Source organism: Stomoxys calcitrans, chromosome 3, assembly GCF_963082655.1.
Source record: "Stomoxys calcitrans chromosome 3, idStoCalc2.1, whole genome shotgun sequence".
Taxonomy (NCBI): domain Eukaryota; kingdom Metazoa; phylum Arthropoda; class Insecta; order Diptera; family Muscidae; genus Stomoxys; species Stomoxys calcitrans.
Window position 1 is genome coordinate 87,174,223 of NC_081554.1, and position 25,591 is coordinate 87,199,813.

At 46.7% G+C, this 25,591-nt stretch overlaps 1 protein-coding gene across 1 annotated transcript in view; it reads right to left on the reverse strand.

Annotated features, from left to right (window-relative positions):
- Window positions 1-25,591, reverse strand: part of LOC106085046 (uncharacterized) — a 319,563-nt gene that overhangs the window by 6,853 nt on the left and 287,119 nt on the right. The window contains 27 exon segments of the mRNA XM_059364246.1: window positions 26-1,033; window positions 1,105-1,299; window positions 7,404-7,604; window positions 7,895-9,595; window positions 9,691-10,020; window positions 10,094-10,702; window positions 10,772-11,431; window positions 12,371-13,039; window positions 13,113-14,648; window positions 14,742-15,431; window positions 15,490-15,795; window positions 15,853-16,161; window positions 16,225-16,878; window positions 16,955-17,914; window positions 17,978-18,271; window positions 18,356-18,728; window positions 18,731-19,086; window positions 19,146-19,796; window positions 19,859-20,806; window positions 20,868-21,188; window positions 21,257-22,519; window positions 22,571-22,903; window positions 22,970-23,284; window positions 23,367-24,017; window positions 24,083-24,388; window positions 24,457-25,110; window positions 25,178-25,492. Of these exon segments, the coding sequence (XP_059220229.1) occupies window positions 26-1,033; window positions 1,105-1,299; window positions 7,404-7,604; window positions 7,895-9,595; window positions 9,691-10,020; window positions 10,094-10,702; window positions 10,772-11,431; window positions 12,371-13,039; window positions 13,113-14,648; window positions 14,742-15,431; window positions 15,490-15,795; window positions 15,853-16,161; window positions 16,225-16,878; window positions 16,955-17,914; window positions 17,978-18,271; window positions 18,356-18,728; window positions 18,731-19,086; window positions 19,146-19,796; window positions 19,859-20,806; window positions 20,868-21,188; window positions 21,257-22,519; window positions 22,571-22,903; window positions 22,970-23,284; window positions 23,367-24,017; window positions 24,083-24,388; window positions 24,457-25,110; window positions 25,178-25,492 (16,608 nt within the window).

Below are 25,591 nucleotides of genomic sequence, written 5' to 3' on the forward strand. Positions count from 1 at the left end.
TCTTTCTTCTCAAAAAAATACTTACGTGGCACACAAGCTTGTCTTACATCGCCAGTGTAACCTGGTGGACAACGGCAGACAGCTTCTCTATTTTGTACATGGCAGTAAGCAGCACGACCGCAAGGGTTTCCAACACAAGGATTGATACAATGCGAGTTGCGACATGTCTTGTCGTTGGGACAGTCATCGTTGTTGATACATTCCACCTGTATGGGAATCTTAGGCTGAACATATGTTACGCCTCTGCATTCGACGCGAGGATTTCCTTCGTATCCCTTGGGGCAAGTGCACTGGGCATAGTGATCTCGGGAGGAGCATTGAGCATTGACACCACATCTTTCCAAACGGCAGGCATCAATACAATTTCCTCTCTGGCACACCTCAGTGTTCGCACATTCGTCATTGTGTTGGCAGCCAACGCTAACGTCGTGCTGTATGGGCACACAATTGCCGGAATTATCGGTTATAGTATCGCTGGGACACTTGCAAATCATTGTTCGCAACGGTAAGGTGTCCAGCACTGTGCACGTTTGTCGAGGAGTACAAACATGTGGAGTGGCACAAGGGTTGGCGCATTTCTGTTGGATACAGGCTAACTGTGAGGGACAATCAGCATCTTGGGTACATTCAGGCTTGGGTTTCAACACCGGCGGTTGTTTGGGCATCGAACATTCCTGATATGGATTTCCGGTGAAACCAGCACGGCATTGACACAACGGCTGATGACGCCTAGCCACACAGACAGCGTTAACGGTACATGTATCCTCGTCACAAACGGGTCGGCAAACACGATTCAGACGATCGCATGCCTCATGATCGGCACAATCCTCGTTGTATTGACAGTGTCCAGTGATGCAAGATGTGAAGGGATTGCCCTGGGTACCAGGTGGACACACACAAATGGCTTGGTGATTTTGTGGCTCGCACAAAGCATTGCTGCCGCATTGGGTGGCGCCGTAGGTACAAGGATTGACGCAATTCTCATTAATACACGCCTTGTCATAGGGACAATCAGCATTGATCTTACATTCAGCTACAAAATTTTAAACAATTTCAAAAATTGATCGAATATTTTTTTTGTTTGTTTTTTTTTTTATCACTTACGTTTAAAGCATTGCACTTGCGGATCGCCTCCCCATCCAGATGGACAGGAGCATATAGGACGATTATTTAGAACGCGACATTCAGCATTTCCAGCACAAGGATTACTCTCGGCGCATGGATCCTGGCAGCGTTTGTTGATGCAAGCTTGAGAGAAAGGACAATCAGAGTCATGCGTGCATCCAGTTGTGATTTGAGCTATTAATAGGAAACAAAATGTTGTTTTTATAAGTTGACCTTGTTGAGCACATATTGGGATACATTTAAAAAAACTTGGCCTTCAATTTAAAATTTTTCCTTATTCGAACAAGCCAAAGAACCAAAACTTTAAAAGAAAGATGCTATCTTTAAATTTACTTTTTTATTTACTAACGGACATGAGCATCCGTTTCAAATTTTGATCGCTGATTGATTTTTATTTTACTTCGTAGATGACTGTCCAATTATTATTTTGTGAGAAAATTTTTTTTTTAACTTATCATTTAAAAAAAAAAAATATTTAAAGACGCTCCTATTTGTAGTTTACACTTCCGTCCTTGGACGGGGTCACCCTGCGACTGTCGAAGGAGGCGAGGTACCTAGGCATAGTCCTCGATTCGAAACTGTCCTGGAAGAGAAACAACGAGGAAAGAAGCCGTAAGGCACTGTGCGCTTTTACTCCTGAAGGAAGATGTTCGGTTGGAAGTGGGGGGTGACTTCTAGGATGATTTATTGGATGTATACGGCCATGGTGAGACCAGTACTGGCCTATGGAGCACTGGTATGCCGTAGGGAAGAGCACGCGTTCAAGGGAGTTCGAGAAGGTCCAGAGACTGCCCTGCGTCGGGATCACAGATCCGCACCGCGGGCAGGTCTGGAGGCGATGCTGGATATGCAGCCCATTGAGGCCTATATTTTGAACTGCGCTGCCAGGGTCGCGCTTAGGTTGAGGGAGCTAGGCATGCTGAAGGTGGATAGTTGCGGCCACAGTTCGATTCTGGGTGTTATGGAAACGGAGGGTAGACTGAGGACATACTCCGACTACCTGGCAACAGTGCCGGTTGGAGTGAGGACATTCGCAATTCCATTTTCCTGAGAGGAACGAATGGAGGGGGGATGGTGTACTTGAGGAGGATGAGACCTCGATCTACACAGATGGCTCCAAGATGGAGTCAGTGACTGGATTGGGGTTTAATCTGATGTACTCAATATCAGTATGTCTCTGAGACTGCCGGAAGAGTGTACGGTCTTTCAGACGGAGGTCTGCGCCATTATAGTGGCCGCAAGAGAAATTCTGGTAAGGGGCTTGGCGCCCTCGAAACTCAGAATTTATGTGGACAGTATGGCGGCTCTCAAGGTCTTGGGGTTGAGGATGATGAGGTCGAGATGCGGATTGTTTGGAAGCCCTGGATAGGCTCCGGGCCCACGATGTGACGTTGACTTGGGTTCCTGGGCATGAGGGTATTCCAGGGAATGAGAGGGCGGACGAGTATGGGTTCGTGTGCGCCGGGCGGACCAGTCATCGGTCTTCCCTACGTGCCATTTGTCGAGCTACTCAACACAGTAGATGAGATGGCCCGGGCGGCGTCGGTGGCGAGATAGGACTCGGTAGATGGTTGCCGGACTGTGAAGGCGCTATGACCGGTCATTGACCGGAGGAGGACGAGGGAGTTGCTGGCGTTCGATAAGAGGTCGATGAGTACTTTGACAAGGTTAATAGCCGGACACCATGTCATAGGCCGCATGGCGGCGCGCATAGGGATACCGCACAATGACTTCTGTAGAAGTTGCCTCGATGAGGATGAGGAGGAGACTATTGAACACTTGCCGTGTTCCTGTAAGGGTCTGCAGAGAGCCCTTTCTTTTGTTATCTGGGTGAACTTGCAAACGTATTTCTGGTATGTCTTCTGAGGTTTGTTGAGGGAACAGGAAGGTTCCGACGGGGGGAGCCACAAGCTCTGGCGTAGATAGATCCGTGCTTGCGTAGGGACCGGCGGTTCTTCACCCCCCGCTCGGGTTCTCCACTCCTCCTGTCTTTTTCTTTTATTCGTGTATTACGTCTAGTACGAGGTCTGACATTTTCTTTCTCCTCCCTTTCTCTCTCTGGGGTACAACAATAGGTCAAACTGGCCTCCGAGAGAACTCACCTTTGGTGAGCAACCCATTCAAACTAACTCAAATATTAGAACTACTCTTTGATACTCCTTGCACGGACAACTCTTCAACGAACAACGTGGCGCCAGAGGAGGTTGTCAAAAATTGCCGAATATCAAACAAATAACAAATCGCCATATTGATATGAGACCCAACAAATATATATATTATTGATCGCCTTGACATTCTACCACACGAAGGCGAAAGATTTTCGTCCTATTAGTCTGTCATCCTTTATGCTGAAGACTCTTGAGCGGTTGAAAGAAACATATCTTAGGGCAAAGGTCCCTGGAGATCGCCTGTTGCGGCAGCAGCATGCATATAGTAAAGGCAAATCCATGAAACAACCCTTCACGACCTAGTCGGCTACATAGAGGGTTCTATCGCTGTCAAGGAATATACAATGGTAGCATTTCTTGGCATTGAAGGTGCTTTCAATAATGTAAAACCGACGTCAATCATGAAGGAATAGAAGTTTGTAGGCATCAACTCTACCGTAAGAAAGTTTATTGATAACTTATTTACTAAAAGATGCATTACGGCAGGCTTGGGATCTGTGGATCTCTAAAGATGGGTCAGCAGAGGAACTCCTCAAGGAGGTGTACTGTCTCCTTTACTTTGGAATATAGCCATTAACAATATATTAATGTCTCTGGAAGAAAAAGGCGTAAAAGTGGTTGCATGTGCTGGGGAAAGTCTCCCAGTACTCTTAGAGATATACTTCAGGAAGCTCTACGTGCAACAGCAAAGTAGACTACAGTGGAACCTGTCTCCTTGGGTGGAGAGAATGTTCCATTTACAGAGAACGCAAAATACGTGGGTGTTTTGCTGAACAGGAAACTAAACTTCAAATCAAATATTTTGAAAAGGGCAAGAAAGGCCACTCTTGCCCTATACACCTGCGAGAGAGCCATTGGCAAAAGTGGGGGGATTTAGACCGAGTGTCATGCATTGTCATAAACTGCAGTTGTCAGACCTATATGCTATATGGTGTAGTCGTCTGGTGGACGGTGCTTCAAAAGTCCACCTACTGTTCAATACTCAACCGGATCCAAAGAAGGGCTTGTTTGTGCATCACAGCCGCACTGAGGACGACACCATCTGATGCAGTGAATTTAATGCTACATCTAATGCCTCTGGACATTGTGGCTATACAAATTGCTGCGGCCACTGCCGTGAGGCTAAGGTAGCTTTCTCTTTGGTTACGGACACTTTGTTATACTTGATACAATATCCGATGTTCCAGGTAGTATGGATTGCACCCTACCTGAGCCGCTTTTTGATACACATTACTGTACCACTATTCCTGATAGAACCGATTGGAACTATGATATCCCTGGTAACAGAAGTTACATAGACTTCTATACGGATGGTTCCAAACTAATTGACCAGGTGGGCTTTGGGGTGTACTCTAAAGATCTAGCACTGGTCATATCGAAGAGGTTATCCGAACACTGCAGTGTGTATCAAGCAGAAATCCTTGCAATTAAAGAAGTGCTGGAATGGCTAAGATATAATGTCATTACGACGATTAGCATAAATATCTTCTCAGACAGCCAGGCAGTCATTAAATCCCTGGAGAACGTATTTCTGAACACAGAAATCGCCCTCGACTGTCGCAGATCTCTCAACGAGATGGCTGAACAGTTCAAAATTCACCTGTTCTGGGTGCCGGGCCACAGAGATATCCCAGGGAATTCTAAAGCACATGAGCTTGTGAGACTAGGAACTACCTTACAGACTCCAGGGACACTTGAATCTATGGGTATGCCTCCAGCGACATGTAAGCTTAGTTTTCAGGACCAGGAAGGAGTTCTACAGGGTGGCTGATGAATATTGCTACAATGATGAATATTGCTACATTTTTTTTTCGGTGTATGGAATACATTTTTCTTTTATTCATGTTAAATTAAATTATTAAATTAATTATTAAATTATTATTAATTAAATTAATTAATTAATTAATTAAATTAATTATTAAATTATTATTATTAAATAGAAAAAAAGTTATTACATTTTTTTTTGGTAGCGGCTTTCATCAGCCACCCTGTACTTTAGGTTCTCACTTCTTTGAGATCCTGTCTGATTTAGCGGAAGTGAACATTCGCAAGTTATTGGGCTTTTTAAAGCGATGTGGATGGTTCAACGGTAGGAACTAGAAGGCATTTTCCCTCTTCTGTTCGTGTGGTATCGCAATGGACGAAAACGTCTAAGTGAGGCTGATGGCAGACTGCCACTTAAACCTAACCTAATCTATCCTGTCAACCAGTTTTGGTTGTGTGTGTGTATTAAAATTAAGAACCATTACACACGCAAAAAACGAAAAATGCCGCCAACTAGTAACATACACAAAATCAGAGTTGCACTAAGCACTGATTTTGACATTTTGTTGTTGGGCAACTGCCACTACCTGTAAATGAATATATTTTGATACCTCCCATATAAACATATCTCCCAATTTTATTTCTTAATTCGGCGAAATCCTTTTTAAGGCTGAATCTGAAGAACGTGTCGCTGATCGATTCTCTTTCGTTGAAAAAATTTCTGTTGTTCTCGCCAGGATTCTCATTCAGGGTCATAGCGGACGTGTTAACCTATACGACATCTTGTTTTCGAAGTTGAGAACCCTGCAATAACTATCTAAGCGGACATTCAGATACGTTCTAAATTTCAATTTCAAGCACTGATTTTGACATTTTGTTGTTGGGCAACTGCCACTACCTGTAAATGAATATATTTTGATACCTCCCATATAAACATATCTCCCAATTTTATTTCTTAATTCGGCGAAATCCTTTTTAAGGCTGAATCTGAAGAACGTGTCGCTGATCGATTCTCTTTCGTTGAAAAAATTTCTGTTGTTCTCGCCAGGATTCTCATTCAGGGTCATAGCGGACGTGTTAACCTATACGACATCTTGTTTTCGAAGTTGAGAACCTTGCAATAACTATCTAAGCGGACATTCAGATACGTTCTAAATTTCAATTAAATCAGCTCAAAACTTGCAGAGAGTGTTAGGAGTACTTCCAGATCATCAAAGTTGATAAGCACATTAAGCGGTATAAGGTCTATGGTTTACGGTACGGCCACGGTATACGAAACTTGAAGAATAGGACTGCAAGGTACAGGTGTACACCCGTGAGTCGTGAGTAGTCGTGTCACGCATTAGTCACGTTATTCGTGAGTGAGATCCAAATCTAATCGCGTGATTGTGCGTGAGCGCGATTGAATTAAAATTCTTCGTGCGTGAGTGTGAATTGCGACTTAAAACGCTTATCACGACTCATGAAAAAATCAAGAACCACGAGATATTACGACTCATGAGAAAATCACGACTTGGGTTTTAGGTTGGAAAAATTCGAAGCGAAATTTGTCAACAATCAAATGTTTTTGTTTCTATAACAAAACACGTTTTTTTTATTTTTTTCGGAAGTAAATAATAATGAACTAACCATTTAAACTGATTAAACAAACAAAAATGAAGCCGGGAATGATAGCCATAACGATTTCAAGAGTAGCTACCAATTTTTGTTTTGGAATTTTCTTCACTATAGGCAGAGTACTACTTTTCGCCTATTTTTCTTCTAATTTCAGAAGTCGTTTGCAAAAAAAAAAACATTGTTCGCTTCATGGAAAATATTTTTTCAACCGTGGTTCGCAAGTTTTTCGTGAGTCGTGCGTGAGTAAAGTTATTATCTCGTGAGCATGCCTGAAGGCGAGTCGACAAAATAATATTTGTTGTCTCGTGAGAGTGAGTGGGACATCACCCACGTGCACATCTCTTCTGCAAAGGGAAGCTAACGACATTAAAAAATGTCGGACAGAAAACAATCCCATAATCGGATATGGATCTTAATAACAAAAAAGTAAAAATTGGATCGGTTAGATCTAATCCTGAGTTTGCCAAATTTCCTTGCTGAATATTTTCCATAGGCAGAAACCAATATGTTCAAAGTTTAGATATTAATTGTTAATTTCAGCTGGTCACCATGTTAATGTTGGCAACCTATTTTGGACTCACACATCGAAGAGTCAAATTTTATCTGTATCTGCTGGATAGAAGACCCAACAACGTTATTGCACATTTTTTTTAGGTTTTGGCCCACGAGCTCTATTCAAGCTTGACAAATCAATAAAATTCTTCGATAAAAGCTTTTAGTTTTACTTACGTGGCTGATAACAGTTGACGAAAGGATCTCCCTGAGTTCCTTGAGGGCAGGTACATATAGCCCTATGTTGTTGGGCCAAACATTCGGCACTGCGAGCACATGGCGAAGCATCAATGCAAGGATTAACACAATTACCATTGCGACAAGCCTCCGTTGTAGGGCATTCCTCATTCGATCGGCATCCCTGGTCACGAACGGGTTCTGGGAAAACAAAAGAAAGGCGATTAGCTACACATTACCAATGAATCGATTAGTTTTGACGGGGGTGTGTGCGCCAGTGTAAACGTTAGGTCAGTGTTAAAGTGAATAAAAAAAAACAATTTTTATCATTACATAAAGATTGTGCTTTTCTAGTGTACTATATACACTGAAAGAAGAGATTGTATAGAGCTGTAACAAAAGCAAAACTTCGAATCCTTTTCAATGTTTCAAATTCATTATTAATGCATAAGTTTCAAGTCAAGCAAAGAAAGCAAAACAAATCAACTTACCCTTGCGGCAACCCACATCGGCATCACCAACATAACCGGGCTCACATTCGCACATCATGGTCCTTAAGGGCAAGGTGTCAACGACGGAACACACGGCATTGGCTCCACATGGTTTGGTGACCACACATGGGTTCTTACATTCGCCACTGAAGCAAGCCAATTTACTGCTGCAATCAGCATCCATGGTACATTGGGGAGCAACCTTGACCTCTTCGATGTCACAGCGCACACTGGGGTTACCCACATAGCCTGGAGGACATCTGCATTGGGCTCGATGGTTGTTGACTCGGCATTGGGCATTCACACCACAGTTGCAGGGATCCTCACAGCGTTCATTGCGGCAGGCCAAATTGAAGGCACACTCCTCGTCTTGGGTACATTCGGGTCGTTCACAACGGATCAAAGGATTTCCACGGTAACCATCGGGACAGTGACATCTGGCCTTGTGATTATAGTCTGAGCGACACAAAGCTTGAATACCGCACTGCGTGTAGAGACATGAATCGGTACATTGTTTATTGATGCAGGCCTCGGTGGCAGGACACTCCTCGTCCGAACGACAACCAATTAGGTAGCAGTTATTCAAAGCATTACCCGTATAGCCTTCGTTGCATACACATAGGGGTCTATGCAATTGGATATGACAGCGGGCGTTTTGGCCACATATGTTGCCGAGTTCACAAGGATTCTTGCACTGCTGGTTGACACAAGCCTTGTCATTGCTGCAATCGTTGTCGGAGACGCATTCGGGCTTGGGGACTCGCACTACCTCCACTTGTTGTTGACAGTGGTTATAAGGAGACCCATAGAATCCAGAGGGGCAAGTACACACAGCCTTATGATTGATGCTGGTACAGATGGCATTGAGGCCACAAGCGTTGATGCAAGGATCACGGCATTTCTGGTTGACACATGCTCGATCGCGGGAGCAATCATCGTTGACAACACATTCGGGATAGGTGCAAGTGGCAAGACCATTGTGGACACGGCAAATGCCATTTGTGCGACAGGGCGATGGATTGCAGGGATCAACGGGCTCTGCTTGTTTGGGAGCTTCGTGACATTCCGAAATAGGATTGCCTATCAATGGCGTGGGACAACTGCAAATGGGATTGTGATTGACCGTTTGGCATACAGCACCATAGCCGCAAACTCCGGGGCAGGGATCGACACATTTGTTGTTGACACAGGCCTTGTTCTTGGCGCAGTCCGAGCTGAGCGTACACTCCGGCCTACATTCCTGGCCATAGGGGTTGCCAAAGAATCCGGGTAAGCATTCACAAACAGCCTGCTTGCCTTGTACACGGCAAATTGTATTTTGGCCACATGGTGTGGGATAACAGGGATCACGGCTCTCCTTTGGAAGCTCTTCGATTACAATTGGCGAACATTGCACAAAAGCATTGCCTGTATAGCCATTGGGGCAAGAGCAAATGGGTATGTGATTGTTGACAGAGCAGACAGCCTCGACGCCGCACGTTCCAGGGCAGGGATCTGCGCATTTCTGGCGTATACAAGCACGATTCGCTGAGCACTCTGAGTTGCCCACACACTCTGGACGACAGCCGTCATAGGGATTGCCGATGTAGTCGCGGACGCATTCGCAGGTAAAGCCAGAGCCTCTAATGCGGCATTCAGCGTTGCTGCCACACGGTGAGGGTTGGCAAGGATTCTTGGGCTCCTCACGTTGTGGTGGTAAAACTAGAAACGTTTTAAAATATAAAAATTACAAATGGAAATGGACTTGACATGGAGCAAAAACTCTATATAACGCAAAATTTTTTCGTATGCCTTACTTTCTTTACGCTCGTAACACATGCGGAAAGGATCGCCAGTCATACCCGCTGGACAATGACAGTTCGCCATGTGGAGTGTAACAATGCAGTTGGCATTAAATCCACAAGAACCAGGACATGGATCGCGACATTTTTGATTGATACAGGCCAGATTGTTGGTGCAATCATCATTGCTGGTGCATTCGGGGCGGCAATTGGGGGCCGAGCCCACAAATTCGGGTAAGCATGAACACTTGGCCTGACCATTAACTGCAGTACACTGCGAATTGGGGCCACAAGGGGAGGGACGACAAGGATCAGTGGGCTTTTGAGGTGGTTCATGGCGTATTTCTAAATAGATACCAAAAAGGGCAACACATTATTCCTGGTAAGAACCCAGCATTTTCTCTTTTACTCAACCTACCTATGCGATTACAAACTACATAGGGATTACCCTCGTAGCCACGCAAACACTCGCAATGGGCACGATGTTGCACAGCTTGACATTCGGCATTCAAACCACACTTGCCGGGACAGGGATCCACACATTTGTTATTAATGCAAGCGTGTATGGGTGCACAGTCTGAGCTGGCGTAACATTCCAATCTACAATTGGGTGGATTGCCCATGTATCCGGTGATGCAGGAGCAAACCGCGTTGCCGTTTCGTTCAATACACTGCGAATTGGGGCCACAAGGAGAAGGCTGGCAGGGATTTTGGGGTACTACATCGCGTACAGGTTCGCAGGCCACAAAGGCATTGCCAGTCATGCGTTCGGGACAGCGACACATGGCTATGTGATTGGTGACATCACACAAAGCATTTTGGCCACAGGTGCCGGGACAAGGGTCAATACATTTGTTGCGAACGCAGGCTCGGTTGCGGGCACAATCCGAACTGAGAACACACTCTGGGCGACAGCCAATGTAAGGATCGCCATGATATTCGGGTAGACAAGAACATTTGCCGTTTTGGCATACAGAATTGGAGCCACAGGGTGAGGGATTGCAGGGATCAATTGGTTCTTTGGGTTCTGTAAGTGTTTCGTTGGAAATTTGATTAACATCTGTAACAAAATGAGCTATCAATGCAGAGGACATACTTATGGGCGGTGGTGGGGGCAAGAGACGACAACTGCTAAACGGATCACCAGTGTAGCCGGTGGGACACGAACAGCTGGGCGTGTGATTGATAACATTACACAAAGCATCAAAACCACAGGAGCCCGGACAAGGATCCCGACATTTTTCATTAATGCAAGCCTGGTTACTGGCACACTCCGAATTGATGGTGCACTCTGGTCGACAATTGGGAGCCGAGCCGATGTAATTTGGCAAACAACTGCAGGAGGCCATGCCATTCAATTCTCGACATTGAGAGTAGGGTCCGCAGGGTGAAGGCAGGCAGGGATTGACTGGAGGCGGCGGTATTTCATCCTTTTTACGCTCCGGTATGGGTAGACAACGGGTGAAGGCTTCTCCGGTGTAGCCTGGTTTGCAGGAACACAATGGACTGTGGCTGCGTACATGACACTCGGCGTTGATGCCACATGCTCCAGGACAAGGATCTTGACATTTCTGCTTGATGCAAGCCCTATCCGAAGGACACTCCGAACTGACCACACATTCCGGACGACAGGCTGGTGGGCTGCCCATAAACTCGGGCAGACATGAGCAGACAGCTTGACCATTTACTTCACGGCACTGGGCATTCGCACCGCACGGCGAAGGCTCACAAGGATTCACATACACTGGAGGCTTGGCTAAATATTTGGGTTTTCGGGAGTTTCATTAGGGAGACATTAATAGCTGGTCATATTAAAGCAAAACTTAAACTAGGCGAAGCATTTTAAAGCAAAGCAAAGCAATGTACATAGTAGCATAAAATAAAAGCGACAAACTATTTGAAATTGAAGGCAGTTTGAGGAGGTTTCATAGTGAGATGATATAAACAACGAAGTGTGAGAACAGGTGAGTTCGCGGCTGCAAATGTGGGTAAAAAATCCATATTAAAAAAAGTGAAGAAAGTTTTCACATAACTTCTGAAGGGAGACGCATTAGACTATAGCAAAAAGTATACATTTTTATGATTAGAGCAAATCGGGAATATCTTGGTTCCCCAAGTTGTTTTAGCAGCAAACGCTAACCTTAGTTAGACAGTGTCGCAATTGCAAAGTTGTGAAGAAAGGGTTTCCCAACGGTTAGGCATATTCAGGGTTTAGAGAAGGCTTTCGAGATTGGTCATTAGATTATTGCGCATAACACGTGCGCCAAGAAAGGGGTCTGGTTAAGATGGGTAAGGGTAGCAGTTCTAGTTTTGGTGGGTGGAAGGATCTTTTCACAACAGTTGGAAAAACAAGGAGCGTAGAGGTTTACAAGAGTCATAACAAAGTCCGCTTAAGGGCAGTCCTTGTTATTGATTGGTATTCGAGTGTTAGGTGCAGGGTTAGGGCGTTTTCAACCAGCTTGGTATACATTATGGTCATCAACATATGCGAAAGGTTCACATTAAAAAAAAAATTGGTTAAGGTTGCAGAAGGTAAAAAATTCTTTTTAAGTGAGTCGATTATTTGTGGGAAAGTTTATCCATTAGCAATATATAAAAAAATTCTCCAAAGTCCTGTTACAATGACATCGGAAGTTAAGAAGTTATCACCGAGGGGAGGTTATGGTATTTCATTTCATATAGGAGTTTCGCTTACGTTCATACAAAGATCGTATACACTGGCTATAGGGATCACCTTCATAGCCCGTTAAGCATACGCAATTTGGAACATGATTGACCACATAACAATGAGCATTGTGGCCACATGTTCCAGGACATGGATTGTGACATTTCTCATTTCGACAAGCTTTGTTGGAAGGACAATCGGCATTGCGCAAACATTCTGGACGGCAGGCTTCATAGGGGTTGCCATAGTAGTTGGGCAGACATTGGCAGGTGCTCAAACCTCGTTGGGCACGACATATGGCATTCAAGCCGCAAGGACTGGGACTGCAAGGTATGCTTATTTCTACCGGAGGATCTTGCTGTGGGACACATTGCACAAATGGATCTCCAACAAGACCAGTGGGACAATAACACATAGCCGTATGAGAGATGACACGACATTCGGCTTTATGGCCACATGATCCAGGGCAAGGGTCAATACATTTCTCATTGACACAGGCCTGGAAGGAAGGACACTCGGCACTGCTCACACACTCAGGACGGCAATATGGTGGTTGACCCACATAGTCTCTAAGACAAGCACACTTGGCCTTGTTATCTTGCCCTACAGAACACTGAGAATAGGGGCCGCAAGGTGAGGGTTGACAGGGATTAACTGGTACATCTTCAATGACTTTTGGCGGTGGTGGTAAAGGTTCCACTGTAAGAAGGATGATAAATTATTAGGAAAACATATCAATCACCTCATACTTGAGTATAAAGGCTAACACTACCTATGGGTGAACACTGCACGTAGGGATTGCCCTCATATCTCGAAGGACAGTAGCAACGGGGCAAATGATCATAGGCTCGACACAAGGCCCGTACACCACAAGCTCCCACGCAAGTGTCTCTGCACTTTTGATTTAGACAATATTTGTCGCCAGGGCAGTCGGAATTCGAGGAGCATTCGGGACGGCAGCTGGGAGGAGTACCAAAATATCCAGCTATACAACTACAAACGGCCTGGCCTCTAACCTCATGACAGTGGGAATTGGGACCGCAAGGTGTGGGATGGCAAGGATTTCGAACGGGATCTTCAGCTATGGGTTCAACGTTGCGTATGGGTTCACAATTAACAAAAGCATTGCCAGTCATGCCCTGAGGACAGGAGCATAGGGGTATGTGATTGACCACTTGGCAGAGGGCTTGATTGCCACAGGTACCCGGGCAAGGATCTTGACATTTGCGATTGATACACGCCCGATTGCGCGGGCAATCAGAGTTGAGAACACATTCTGGCCTACAACCCACATAGGGATCGCCATGATATTCCGGCAGGCAGGAACAAGTGCCTTCGTGGCATTCGGCATTTCCACCGCAAGGTGACGGTATACAGGGATCTTTTGGATATGATGGCGAAGGACTTTCATTATATTTGACAACAAATTTGGGGGCGTGGCATTCTGTAAAAGGATCACCAGTTAAGCCTGACTGGCATACACAATTGGGCACATGGTTGACAACATGGCACATGGCACGGAAGCCACAAGATCCAGGACAGGGATCTGAGCATTTGCTGTTGAAACATGCCAAATGAGCTGGACAATCCGCGTTAATTGCACACTCTGGGCGACAATTTGGCGGTGTGCCTATGTAACTGGGTAAGCACGAACAGATGGCTATGCCTTGGCGATTTTGACATTGTGCATGGAGGCCGCAAGGAGAAGGATAGCATGGATTTATGGGCTCCTCAGCTATTACAGCAGGTTGATATGTCGGCAAGGGTTTTCTGGTCACTAGCAAGGGGGCAAGAGGAGTGGTAGCTGGCACCGGTGTTGGTCTTGTAGGTCTCGATTCCTCGTATACAATTGGTGGCCGCGAGGTTATGGGATATTGGGGCTGCTGGGTTATACCTACTGGTATATCGCGTATGGCTAAAGTACATGAAATGGAGAATTGTGAAATAAAAACTATTTCCATTCGTTCAATGGGTTCAATTCTCATCTTACGTGGTGGCTGGGGATAACATCCGGTAAATGCATCTCCCACGTACTCGGGTAGACATGAACATATGGGATTGTGATTGATAACGCGACACTCTGCATTTAGACCGCAGGCTCCCGGACAGGGGTCTTGACATTTACGATTTATACATGCCTTACTAAATTCACATTCATTATTTGTGGTACACTCAGGTCGGCAAGCGGGTGGGGTGCCCACAAACTCGGGTAGGCAAGAACAAACAGCTTGTTGCCTAATTTCGCGACATTGACTATTGGGACCACAGGGTGAGGGAACACAGGGATTAACGTATTCTATAGGATCCCCTGATTATATTAGGTAATAAGTGAAGAAGAAAAGAAATGTAATGAAAATCTTTGGTTTTCTCTGGATTATTTAATGAACGCTTGTTCTCTTACTTTCTTGTACAGCATGACAAATGCGATACGGATCTCCTGTGTAACCCGAGTAGCAGTTACACGAGGGCAGGTGATTTGTTACATGACAAAGGGCATTCTGACCGCAGATTCCTGGGCAAGGATCTTGACATTTGGTTTGTATGCAAGATTTGGAGCTGGGACAATCGGAATTCAATACACATTCCGGACGGCAACCCTCATAAGGGTTTCCAAAGAAGTTGCGCAAGCAAATACAAGAACCCACTCGGTTATTAGAGAGACATTCGGCGTTGGGCCCACAAGGATTTGGAACACAAGGTTCTATGTGTTCTTGCAGCACAGGCCTGGGCTGGGCCACAGCCGTTGGTGTTGTTTCTGGCCGAGCTATACTTTGACGACAATTGGTGAAGGGATCACCCTCGTAGCCTGATGGACACAAGCACATGGGTATATGATTGAGGGTGCGACATTCAGCTTGATGGCCACATACTCCTAGGCAAGGATCTCGGCATTTTTGATTAATGCAGGCTTGGCTCGAGGGACATTCGGAATTCGTTACACACTCAGGGCGACAATACGGCGGCGAACCTTGGTACGTAGACAAACATTTGCAAGAGGCAGAACCTTGCACCGCATTACATTCCGAATGTGGACCACAAGGCGAGGGTATACAAGGATTTACAGGTTCTTCGTACTGAGGAGGGGTTTGAACTAATAAAAAGGCTATTAGATGATTGTCTTACAATTTTTGTTGGACGAAAAATTATACCTATGGGCTGGCAAGCTACAAAAGGACTGCCAGTGTATCCTGTGGGGCAAGAGCAAGTTGGATTGTGATTGACAACATGACACAGGGCTTGATGACCACAACTTCCGGGACAAGGATCTTGACATTGCTGATTGACACATGCATACTGGGGCGAACACTCGGAATCACTTACACACTCGGGACGACAAGAGGGGGGAGAACCTATCATTTGTGGCAGACAAGAACAAATTGCCAAACCGTTCTTTTCTCGACACTGAGAGTTAGGGCCACAAGGTGAGGGCTGACATGGATTGCTGGGCTCTACTTCTAAAGAAACGAAACGATGATTAACGACAGTCCCTTCTTCCCAGGGGGAATAATTACTTTTGGGCTTGGGTCGGCATAAGGCAAAGGCATCACCTTCCATATCGTCAGGACAATGGCACATGGGCACATGTATATGTACTGTACAAATGGCATTTGAAGCACATGTGCCCACGCAAGGATCGCTACACTTCTGATTCATACAGGCTAAATTGCGAGGGCATTCCGAATTTAAAATACATTCGGGCCTACAACCCCTATAGGGATCGCCTTGGTATTCGGGGAGACAAGAACACGAGCCATCATGACACTCGGCATTAGGCCCACACGGTGAAGGTTGACAAGGATCATCGGCGATGGGGGGAGCAGCTAAATAAAGTGGATTAATTGACTTGGAGATTACACTTTGATCGGGGTTCAAGGGACTCTTACGTGCTGGCTTGGGTAGTTCTGGTGCACAGCGAGTGAAAGGATCTCCTGTGTAGCCTGGACCACAAACACAATTGGGGACGTGGTTTATAACCGTACATAGGGCACTTAGGCCACAAGAACCGGGACAAGGATCTTTGCAATGCTCATTGAGGCAAGCCTCTTGGCTGGGACAATCAGAGTTGAGTACACATTCCGGCCGACAATTGGGAGGTGAACCCACATAGGAGGGTAAACAACTGCAGCTATACTGATTTTCGTTGATGACTCTACACTGGCCATACTGGCCGCAGGGAGAAGGTACGCAGGGATCTCGATAGGGTTCACGTGCTGGAGGTGGCAAAGGGGGTGTGAGATAGCACCTTGTAAATGCATTTCCTGTATAGCCGGAAATGCAGCTACAAATGGGCGCATGGTTGATAACCCTACATTCGGCTTGCAAGCCACACACGCCAGGACAGGGATCCTCACATTTACGATTGATACAAGCCTTAAGGGCGGGACACTCAGAATTGACAGTACATTCTGGTCTACAGCTCGGCGGAAGACCGACATATTCTGGCAAGCAGGCACACATGGCTTGGCCGTTTACTTCAGTGCACTGTGAGTTGGGCCCACAGGGCGATGGCTCACAGGGATTGACGTATTCTCGTATGGCTAAATCGTAATAATAATAGGATAACTTAGTAAGGCTAAACTATAAGTAAACTTATTAATCCTTAAATAATCTTACGTTCTCTAATGACATTGCAATAACTGTAGGGATCTCCAGTATAGCCATCGTAGCAGGAACACGAGGGCAGATGATTAATGGCGCTGCACAGCGCATTCTGGCCACAGACACCGGGGCAGGGATCACGACATTTTTCACCAACGCAAGCCTTATTAGAGGGGCAATCGGAATTGAGAACACATTCTGGACGGCATCCTTCATAGGGATTGCCAAAGTATTCGGGTAGACACTGGCAGGCCCCAGCTCCGCTTCTTTCGCGGCACACAGCGTTGCTGCCACAAGGGCTGGGGGAACAGGGGTTAACCTGTTCTCTTTCGATTTGGGGCTGAGGGTGGCATCGAGTGAAGGGATCTCCGATGTAGCCGTTGACGCAAAGGCATGACGGGGTATGGCTGACGACTTGACAAATAGCAGACTCGCCACAGACTCCCGGACAGGGATCGCGGCACTTCATATTGATGCAGGCCAAAGTTGTGGCACACTCTGAAGAACTAATGCACTCAGGTCGGCAGGCAGGAGGAGCTCCAATGTAATTGGGCAAGCAGGAACAGGAAGCAGAACCCTTCTCTACGCGACACTCCGAATTGGGACCACAGGGGGAGGGAACACAAGGATTCACAGGCTCTTCTTGAATCTTGACCGGAGGTGGTGGCAGCAATTGGCATAATTGGAATGCATTGCCTGTATAACCAGGTGGACACTTACAATGGGGCACATGATTAACGACCTGACATTCGGCACGCAGTCCACAAGATCCTGGGCAGGGATCTTGGCATTTCTGATTAACACAAGCCTGGTGAGGGGCACAGTCGGAATTGATGCTACACTCAGGTCGACAATAGGGTGGTGAACCCAGATAAGTGGGCAAACAGGAGCAAACGGCTTGACCATTTAATTCGCGGCACTGGGAATTAGGTCCACAAGGACTAGGTTGGCAAGGGTGGTCCGGTTGTTTTGGAACTAAAAAATTTTTTTTTACAATTTTTTACACTAATGCGAAAACTCAAGCTTTTTTTTTCTTACTTTCCACCATCACACATTGGACAAAGGCATTGCCTGTCATTTGTTGGGGACACCTGCACATGGGTATATGATTGATAACTTCACATAAGGCTCCTATGCCACAAGTGCCTGGACAGGGATCCTGGCATTTGTTGCTTACGCAAGCCTTGTCACGTGGGCAATCACTATTCAGAACACACTCGGGACGGCAACCCACAAAAGGATTGCCTTGGTACCCCTCAAGACAAGTACACTGGCCATTCTGGCATTGGGCATTCGAACCACAAGGCGAGGGATGGCAAGGATCTTTGGGTACTACAACACGTATTTAAAAAAAAAAGATAGATAGAAAGACACAATTTAGCTAAAGATCTGGGGATGGCAAGCGAAAGACGTTACTTGGATCCTGTTGTGGTGGTTGAGGCACACAAGACACAAATGGATCACCCACATAACCCGAGGGACAGGAGCAAATGGGCGTATGTGTAACAACCGAACATAAGGCTGAGAGACCACAGGATCCCGGGCAAGGATCTCGGCATTTTTCATTGATGCAAGCTAAATTTGATGAACAATCCGCATTGATGGTGCATTCAGGTCGACAATTGGGGGGAGAACCAAAGTAGCTGGGCAGGCACGAGCAAGCAGCTTGCTGGTTAAGCACACGACACTGCGAGTTCGTACCACATGGCGAGGGTACACAAGGATCTCGAACTTCCTCCTTGAGAACTATGGGGCTTGTGGCTGTTGTGAAAGTTAAATGTAGTTTGTAAGTACACGGTGAAGGTTCCTGACTTCCAAATAAATCTTACGTTTCGGTGGTATTGGCAAACATCTAAGGAAAGCATCTCCCGTGAAACCCGGCTTGCAGCTACATAATGGACTGTGATTGCGCACTCGACACTCGGCATTATGGCCACAAGTACCTGGGCAAGGATCTACACACTTTTGGCTCAGACATGCCTTATCGAAGGCGCATTCACTGGAAATGGTACATTCGGGACGACATGCTGGTGGTTGACCCACAAATGTAGGCAAACAAGAGCATACCGCTTGGTTTTGTATTTCGCGGCATTGAGAATTAGGGCCACAGGGTGAGGGTTGGCAGGGATCGCTAACATCGAATACAGCTAAAAAAAGGGTTTTTAGATAAAAAAATTACGACAGCTCGGCATTTCCTAATGCTTACGTTCTGGTTGTAGATTGCAATACATGTAAGGATCACCGGTGTAGCCATTGATACAGTTACACGAAGGCAAATGATTGCGCACATGGCACTCGGCATTGCGACCGCAGGTTCCTGGACAAGGATTTTTGCATTTGTTATGTACACATGCTAAATGGGCAGGACAATCGGAGTTTAAGACGCACTCGGGGCGGCAACCTTCGTAGGGGTTGCCAAAGAATTCTGCCAAACATTGGCAAGCACCTACGCCATTGCGTTCCGTACACTCAGCGTTGGCACCACAAGGGTTGGGCTGACAAGGTCTTACCACCTCAGGGGAACTCTCTCGCACTGGCGAACATATGGAGAACGGATCTCCCGTATAGCCGCTATCACAATAACACATTGGGGTGTGGTTTATGACTCGACATTGAGCATTAGAACCGCAGACACCGGGGCATGGATCACTGCAATGTTGATTTTTGCAAGCCAGATTATGGGCACACTCGGAATTTGTTGTACACTCTGGTCGACAGTTCGGCGGTGTTCCCACAAAGTCTTTAAGGCATGAACACGAAGGGCTATCACCTACTGGGCGGCATTCAGAGTTCGGGCCACAGGGCGAGGGGCGACAAGGATCTTTGGGTTTTTTGGGCGAATCTAGCAGAGGAATAACTGAAAAGGAAGTGTGGTAAAAAAACTAGTCTAAAACTATGGGTATGGGTTTTTGAGCATACTTTGCATACGTTCGCAACCTATAAATGGATTGCCACTGAAGCCTGGAAGGCAACGGCAAATCGGGCTGTGATTGTGCACTGAGCATTCTGTATTAATGCCACATGAGCCCGGACAGGGATCGCGGCATTTCTGTTGTAGGCATGCCTTGCTTAAAGGACATTCATTGTTGGAGTTACATTCTGGGCGGCAAGTGGGCGGTGCTCCTATATAATCGGGTAAACATGAACAGACCGCCTGCTCGTTGAGTATGCGGCACTGAGAGTTGGGACCACAGGGCGATGGTTGGCATGGTTGGCTTACTCTCACCGGTGGTAGCGGTATGCACTGTGTGAATGCATTGCCGGTCATACCTTCAGGGCAATAACACATGGCGACATGTTGATGTGTCTCACAAATTGCATTTGAGGCACAGGTACCAGGGCAGGGGTCTTGGCACTTTTGATTCATGCAAGCCTTGTTGCTTGGGCAATCTGAATTCAAAACGCATTCCGGTTGGCAACGCACCAGTGGATTTCCTTGGTATTCGGGTGGACATGAACATTGCCCTTGGCGACATATAGCGTTGACGCCGCATGGAGAAGGCACACATGGGTCATCCTCCTTGACTGGGGGCTGGCGAGGTGCTGCATGGCAATTAACAAAGGCATCTCCAATGAAGCCCAAGGCACATTGGCATGTCGGCATGTGATTGATGACATGGCATTCGGCATTGAAACCACATGCTCCCGGGCAAGGATCTTGACATTTTTGCGAAATACAAGCCATTGATCTGGGGCAATCAGAGTTGATCGTGCATTCAGGTCGACAGTTGGGTGGGGAGCCCAAGTAAGAGGGTAGACAAGAGCAAGACGGTGCTCCGCCTGTGTCACGACACTGGGCATATTGACCGCAGGGCGAAGGTAGACAAGGATTTGGTGATATATCTCTTTGAGGCACTGGCGCAGGGGCTAAACAAGATGGAAGAAATTAGTTACCCACTATTGCAATAACTTTCGAGGACTATCTTACAAGGTTTCGGCATAGGATAACAACGGGTAAACGCATTTCCTGTATAGCCTGGGAGACAAGTACAAATAGGCGAATGACTGAATACCCTGCACTCAGCATTGCTGCCGCAGGCACCTGGACAAGGATCTACACATTTTTGATTCACGCACGCCTTGTCGTAGCTGCACTCAGAGTTGCTGGTACATTCCGGCCTACATGAGGGTGGGGTTCCCATGTAATCGGGCAAGCAGGAGCAGACCGCTTGCTGATTTACCTCGCGACATTGAGAGTTGGGACCGCAGGGCGAAGGTTGGCAAGGGTTGACGTATTCCTTAATCATAGCTAAACAAACGGAAATGGAAATATTTTACAACGGGTCCCATCTGCAACAACTACCGAATAGGACTTACGTTTCTCAGGCATTTGACAGTACCGATAGGGATCACCAATGTACTCGCCTAGACATTGGCATGTGGCCAAATGATTGACCACACTGCATATGGCGTTAAGACCACACACTCCAGGGCAAGGATCGCGGCATTTTTGGTTAACACAAGCCTTATTAGAGGCACAATCAGAATTGGCCACACATTCTGGGCGACAACCTTCATAGGGATTGCCAAAGTAGTCGCGTAGGCATTGGCAAGATCCGGCATTATTTTCTTGTCGACAAATGGCATTGGCACCACAAGGGTTCGGTAGGCAAGGCGAAGTGTGGTCAAGCTGTCGTATGGGTGGCAAGGTGCAGCCAGTAAAGGGATCTCCTGTGTAGCCAGGAGCACATAGACACATGGCAGTATGTGATATGACATTGCAGATAGCGTTATGGCCACACACTCCCGGACAGGGGTCTTGGCACTTTTGATTAGTACAGGCCCTATTCGAAGGACATTCAGAGTTAGTGACACACTCGGGCCTGCAGTTTGGTGGTTGTCCCTGGAACGTTGGCAGACATGAGCACGATGGTGAGTCTCCCACAGCTCGACATTCGGAGTTGGCACCACAAGGAGATGGCACACACGGATTTGGTGTATCTTTCAGTTTTGGTGGTGGCGTTTCAATTATCGGTTGACAGCTCACGAAAGGATTGCCCGTGAAACGAGCAGGACATGTGCAAATGGGGGCATGGTTTACTATATGACACAGGGCATTTAGGCCACACGAGCCCGGACAAGGATCTACACATTTGAGGTTTTGACACGCCTTTTGTGGTGGGCAGTCCGAGTTAATACTACACTCAGGCCTACATGACGGAGGATTTCCCAGGTAGTTTTCTATGCAAGAACAAACGGCAGTGTTTTGATGTACTCGGCATCGACTATTGGGACCACAAGGTGAAGGCAGGCATGGATCAACATCCACTGGTTTACGTTCTATTTCACATTGCACAAAGGCATTGCCCGTCATGCCTTGAGGACAGCGACACATGGGTATGTGATTGTACACTTCGCACAGAGCATTGTGGGCACATGTTCCGGGGCAGGGATCTTGGCATTTTTGATTTATACAGGCCCTATTCGAAGGACACTCTGTGCTAAGAATGCATTCGGGTCGACAAGCCACATAGGGGTCTCCATGATATTCGGGCAGACAAGTACATTGGCCATTGTTACATTGGGCATTGGGTCCGCAAGGTGAAGGATTACAAGGATCGTCTTCAGCAATTGGCTTGGCTACAAGAGTTGACATGATTAAAGAGTTCTTTTCGGTATTTGAAATCTTACGTTTTGGCAACAACTGGCAACTAGTGAACGGATCGCCACCATACTCCTCAGGACAATGGCAACTTGGTACATGGTTTTGTACCGTGCACAAAGCATTATATGCACACGAGCCTGGGCAGGGATCAATGCAATGCATGTTAATGCAGGCCATATTCAAAGGACATTCCGAACTGGTCGAGCATTCGGGGCGACAATTGGGAGGAGCACCCAAATACTGGGGCAAACAAGAGCACGAGGCCTGACCATTGACATTGCGACACTGTGCATTGGGGCCGCACGGCGAGGGCACACACGGATCCCTTATGGGTTCAGACTCCCTTACGGGTGGAGGAGCTAAAATTTGTACATCAAGTTTTTGCTCAGTTTCGGAAACATATCGTTGCCATTCAATTAACTTACGTGGTATGGGGTAACAGAGTGTAAATGGATCACCGGTATAACCATTTTGACAAGAGCACAGTGGCACATGATTGCGTACATTACAGAGAGCCTGCTGACCACATATGCCTGGACAGGGGTCTTGACATTTTTGATTGACACAAGCCTTGTCCGAAGCACACTCATAGCTGGAGGTGCATTCGGGTCGGCATGTGGGTGGGGTTCCCATGTACTCCGGTAAACAAGAACACACCGCCTGTTCATTCAATTCACGACATTGCGAGTTGGGACCACAAGGTGAGGGTTGGCAAGGATTGACGTATTCCTTGAGCACAGCTACAATTACAAATGGGAAAGTTAAAAAAAAGGAATCACTTCCTTGCACAGCATCGAATAGAACTTTCGCTCCGTTTCTTACGTTTTTCTTCTTTGCTGCAGTAGCGATAGGGATCTCCCTGATATCCATACAAGCAGTTACAAGTAGCCAAATGATTTCTAGCAAAACACTCGGCATTTTGGCCACAGGTTCCCGGACAGGGATCTAAGCATTTCTGATTAACACACGCCTTATTAGAGGGACAGTCAGAGTTAACAACACACTCGGGTCGACAGCCTTCATACGGGTTGCCAAAGTATTCGGGTAAACATTGACAAGACCCAACACCGTTCTGCTGCAGGCAGACGGAATTTGGACCACAGGGCGAAGGATTACAAGGATCGATAGTTTCAATGGGCTCGCGTTGCGGCTGAGGTGAACAGAAAACGAAGGGATCACCTTGATAACCGGGATTACAGTAGCACATGGGCGTATGACTGCTAACACGACACAAGGCGTTTTGGCCACACAAACCGGGGCAGGGATCTTTACATTTATGATTTTGACAAACCTCATTAGAGGGACATTCCGAGTTGGTTACACATTCGGGACGACAATTCGGCGGTTGTCCTATAAACTCACTGAGGCAAGAACACGAGGGAGAGCTGCCCACTGGTTTGCACAAGCTGTTGGGGCCACAGGGTGATGGCTGGCAGGGGTTCAGCGGTTGTTCAACATCTCGCGGAGGTTCAACTGTGTTGAAGTTTCAAACATCAACTTCGTATTCAATTTAATATAAACTCATTGTCATCACTTACATATTCTTTGACACTGAACGAACGGATTTCCGGTATAGCCAGGGACGCAAGTACAGAAGGGACTATGACTAACGACTTTGCATTGGGCAAACCTACCGCAGGTGCCCGGACAGGGATCTATGCACCTTTGGTTTTGGCAAGCCAAGTTTGCTGGGCATTCTGGATTGGTGGTGCATTCAGGTCTACAACTTGGAGGCGAGCCCAAGAAATTGGGCAGGCAGGAACACACAGCCTGAGAGTTAATTTCACGGCACTGCGAGTTGGGACCGCAAGGTGAGGGTTGGCAGGGATTGCGATATATTTCCGCTTTAAGAATAAAACCGAAAGAATTGAGTATGAGGGAAGTCTGTGTTGACAGGGAGCACAAAACCTACTTCTTTGAACTTGCTGGCAAAGCACAAAGGCATTGCCCGTCATTTGTGGGCCACAATGGCACATGGGTATGTGATTGTGAACCTCACAAATGGCATTGGAGGCACACGTTCCCGGGCAGGGATCTCGACATTTCTGATTCAGACAAGCTTTGTTCGAAGGGCACTCCGAGTTGAGAACACACTCTGGCTTACACAATCTGTAAGGATCCCCCTGATAGTCGGCTAGACAGGTGCACACACCATTACCGGAACACAGGGCATTGGTACCGCAGGGGTTTGGATAGCAAGGATCGTCCGGAGTGTCTTTCATTTTCGGCGGAGGCGTTGGTTCTGGCCTGCAGCTGACAAAAGCATCTCCCACATACCCCAATATACACTTACACGTGGGTATATGATTGGTAACTGTACACTCGGTGTTGAGGCCACAGGCTCCGGGACATGGATCACGGCATTTTTCATTTATACATGCCTGACTAGCTGGACAATCGGCATTAATGCTACATTCGGGCTTACAATTTGGCGGAGAACCTATATAGTTGGGGAGACAGGAACACGAAGGGACATTATACTGATTACGGCATTGAGAATAGGGACCGCAAGGTGATGGTACACAAGGATCTCTGTATACTTCTATGGCCTTTACAGGAGCTGGAGCTACAAACAATAACCAAAAACATTTTCAACTGTTCAATGTGAGGGGATTAACGACGACGTCTCTTACATGGCTGTGGAGAGCAACGCACAAATGCATCTCCGGTCATACCCGGACGGCAAGAACATAAGGGACTATGATTCCTAACATGACACTCGGCATTGAGGCCGCAAACTCCCGGACAAGGATCTGAACATTTGCGCTTAATACACGCCTTATCCAGCGGACATTCTGAGTTAACGGTACACTCGGGTCTGCAGGCTGGTGCCACACCCACAAAGTCGGCAAGGCACGAGCACACAGCCTGCCCATTGATCTCGCGGCATTGCGAATTCGGGCCACAAGGTGATGGTTGACATGGATTGATATATTCATGACGTATGGCTAAATGAGTCCAAGGTACATGAGGATTGATACAAATATAAACAATGAATGAGGCTCAATGAATGGCAGCAATTTCAACCATTAGTATACAACTACTAG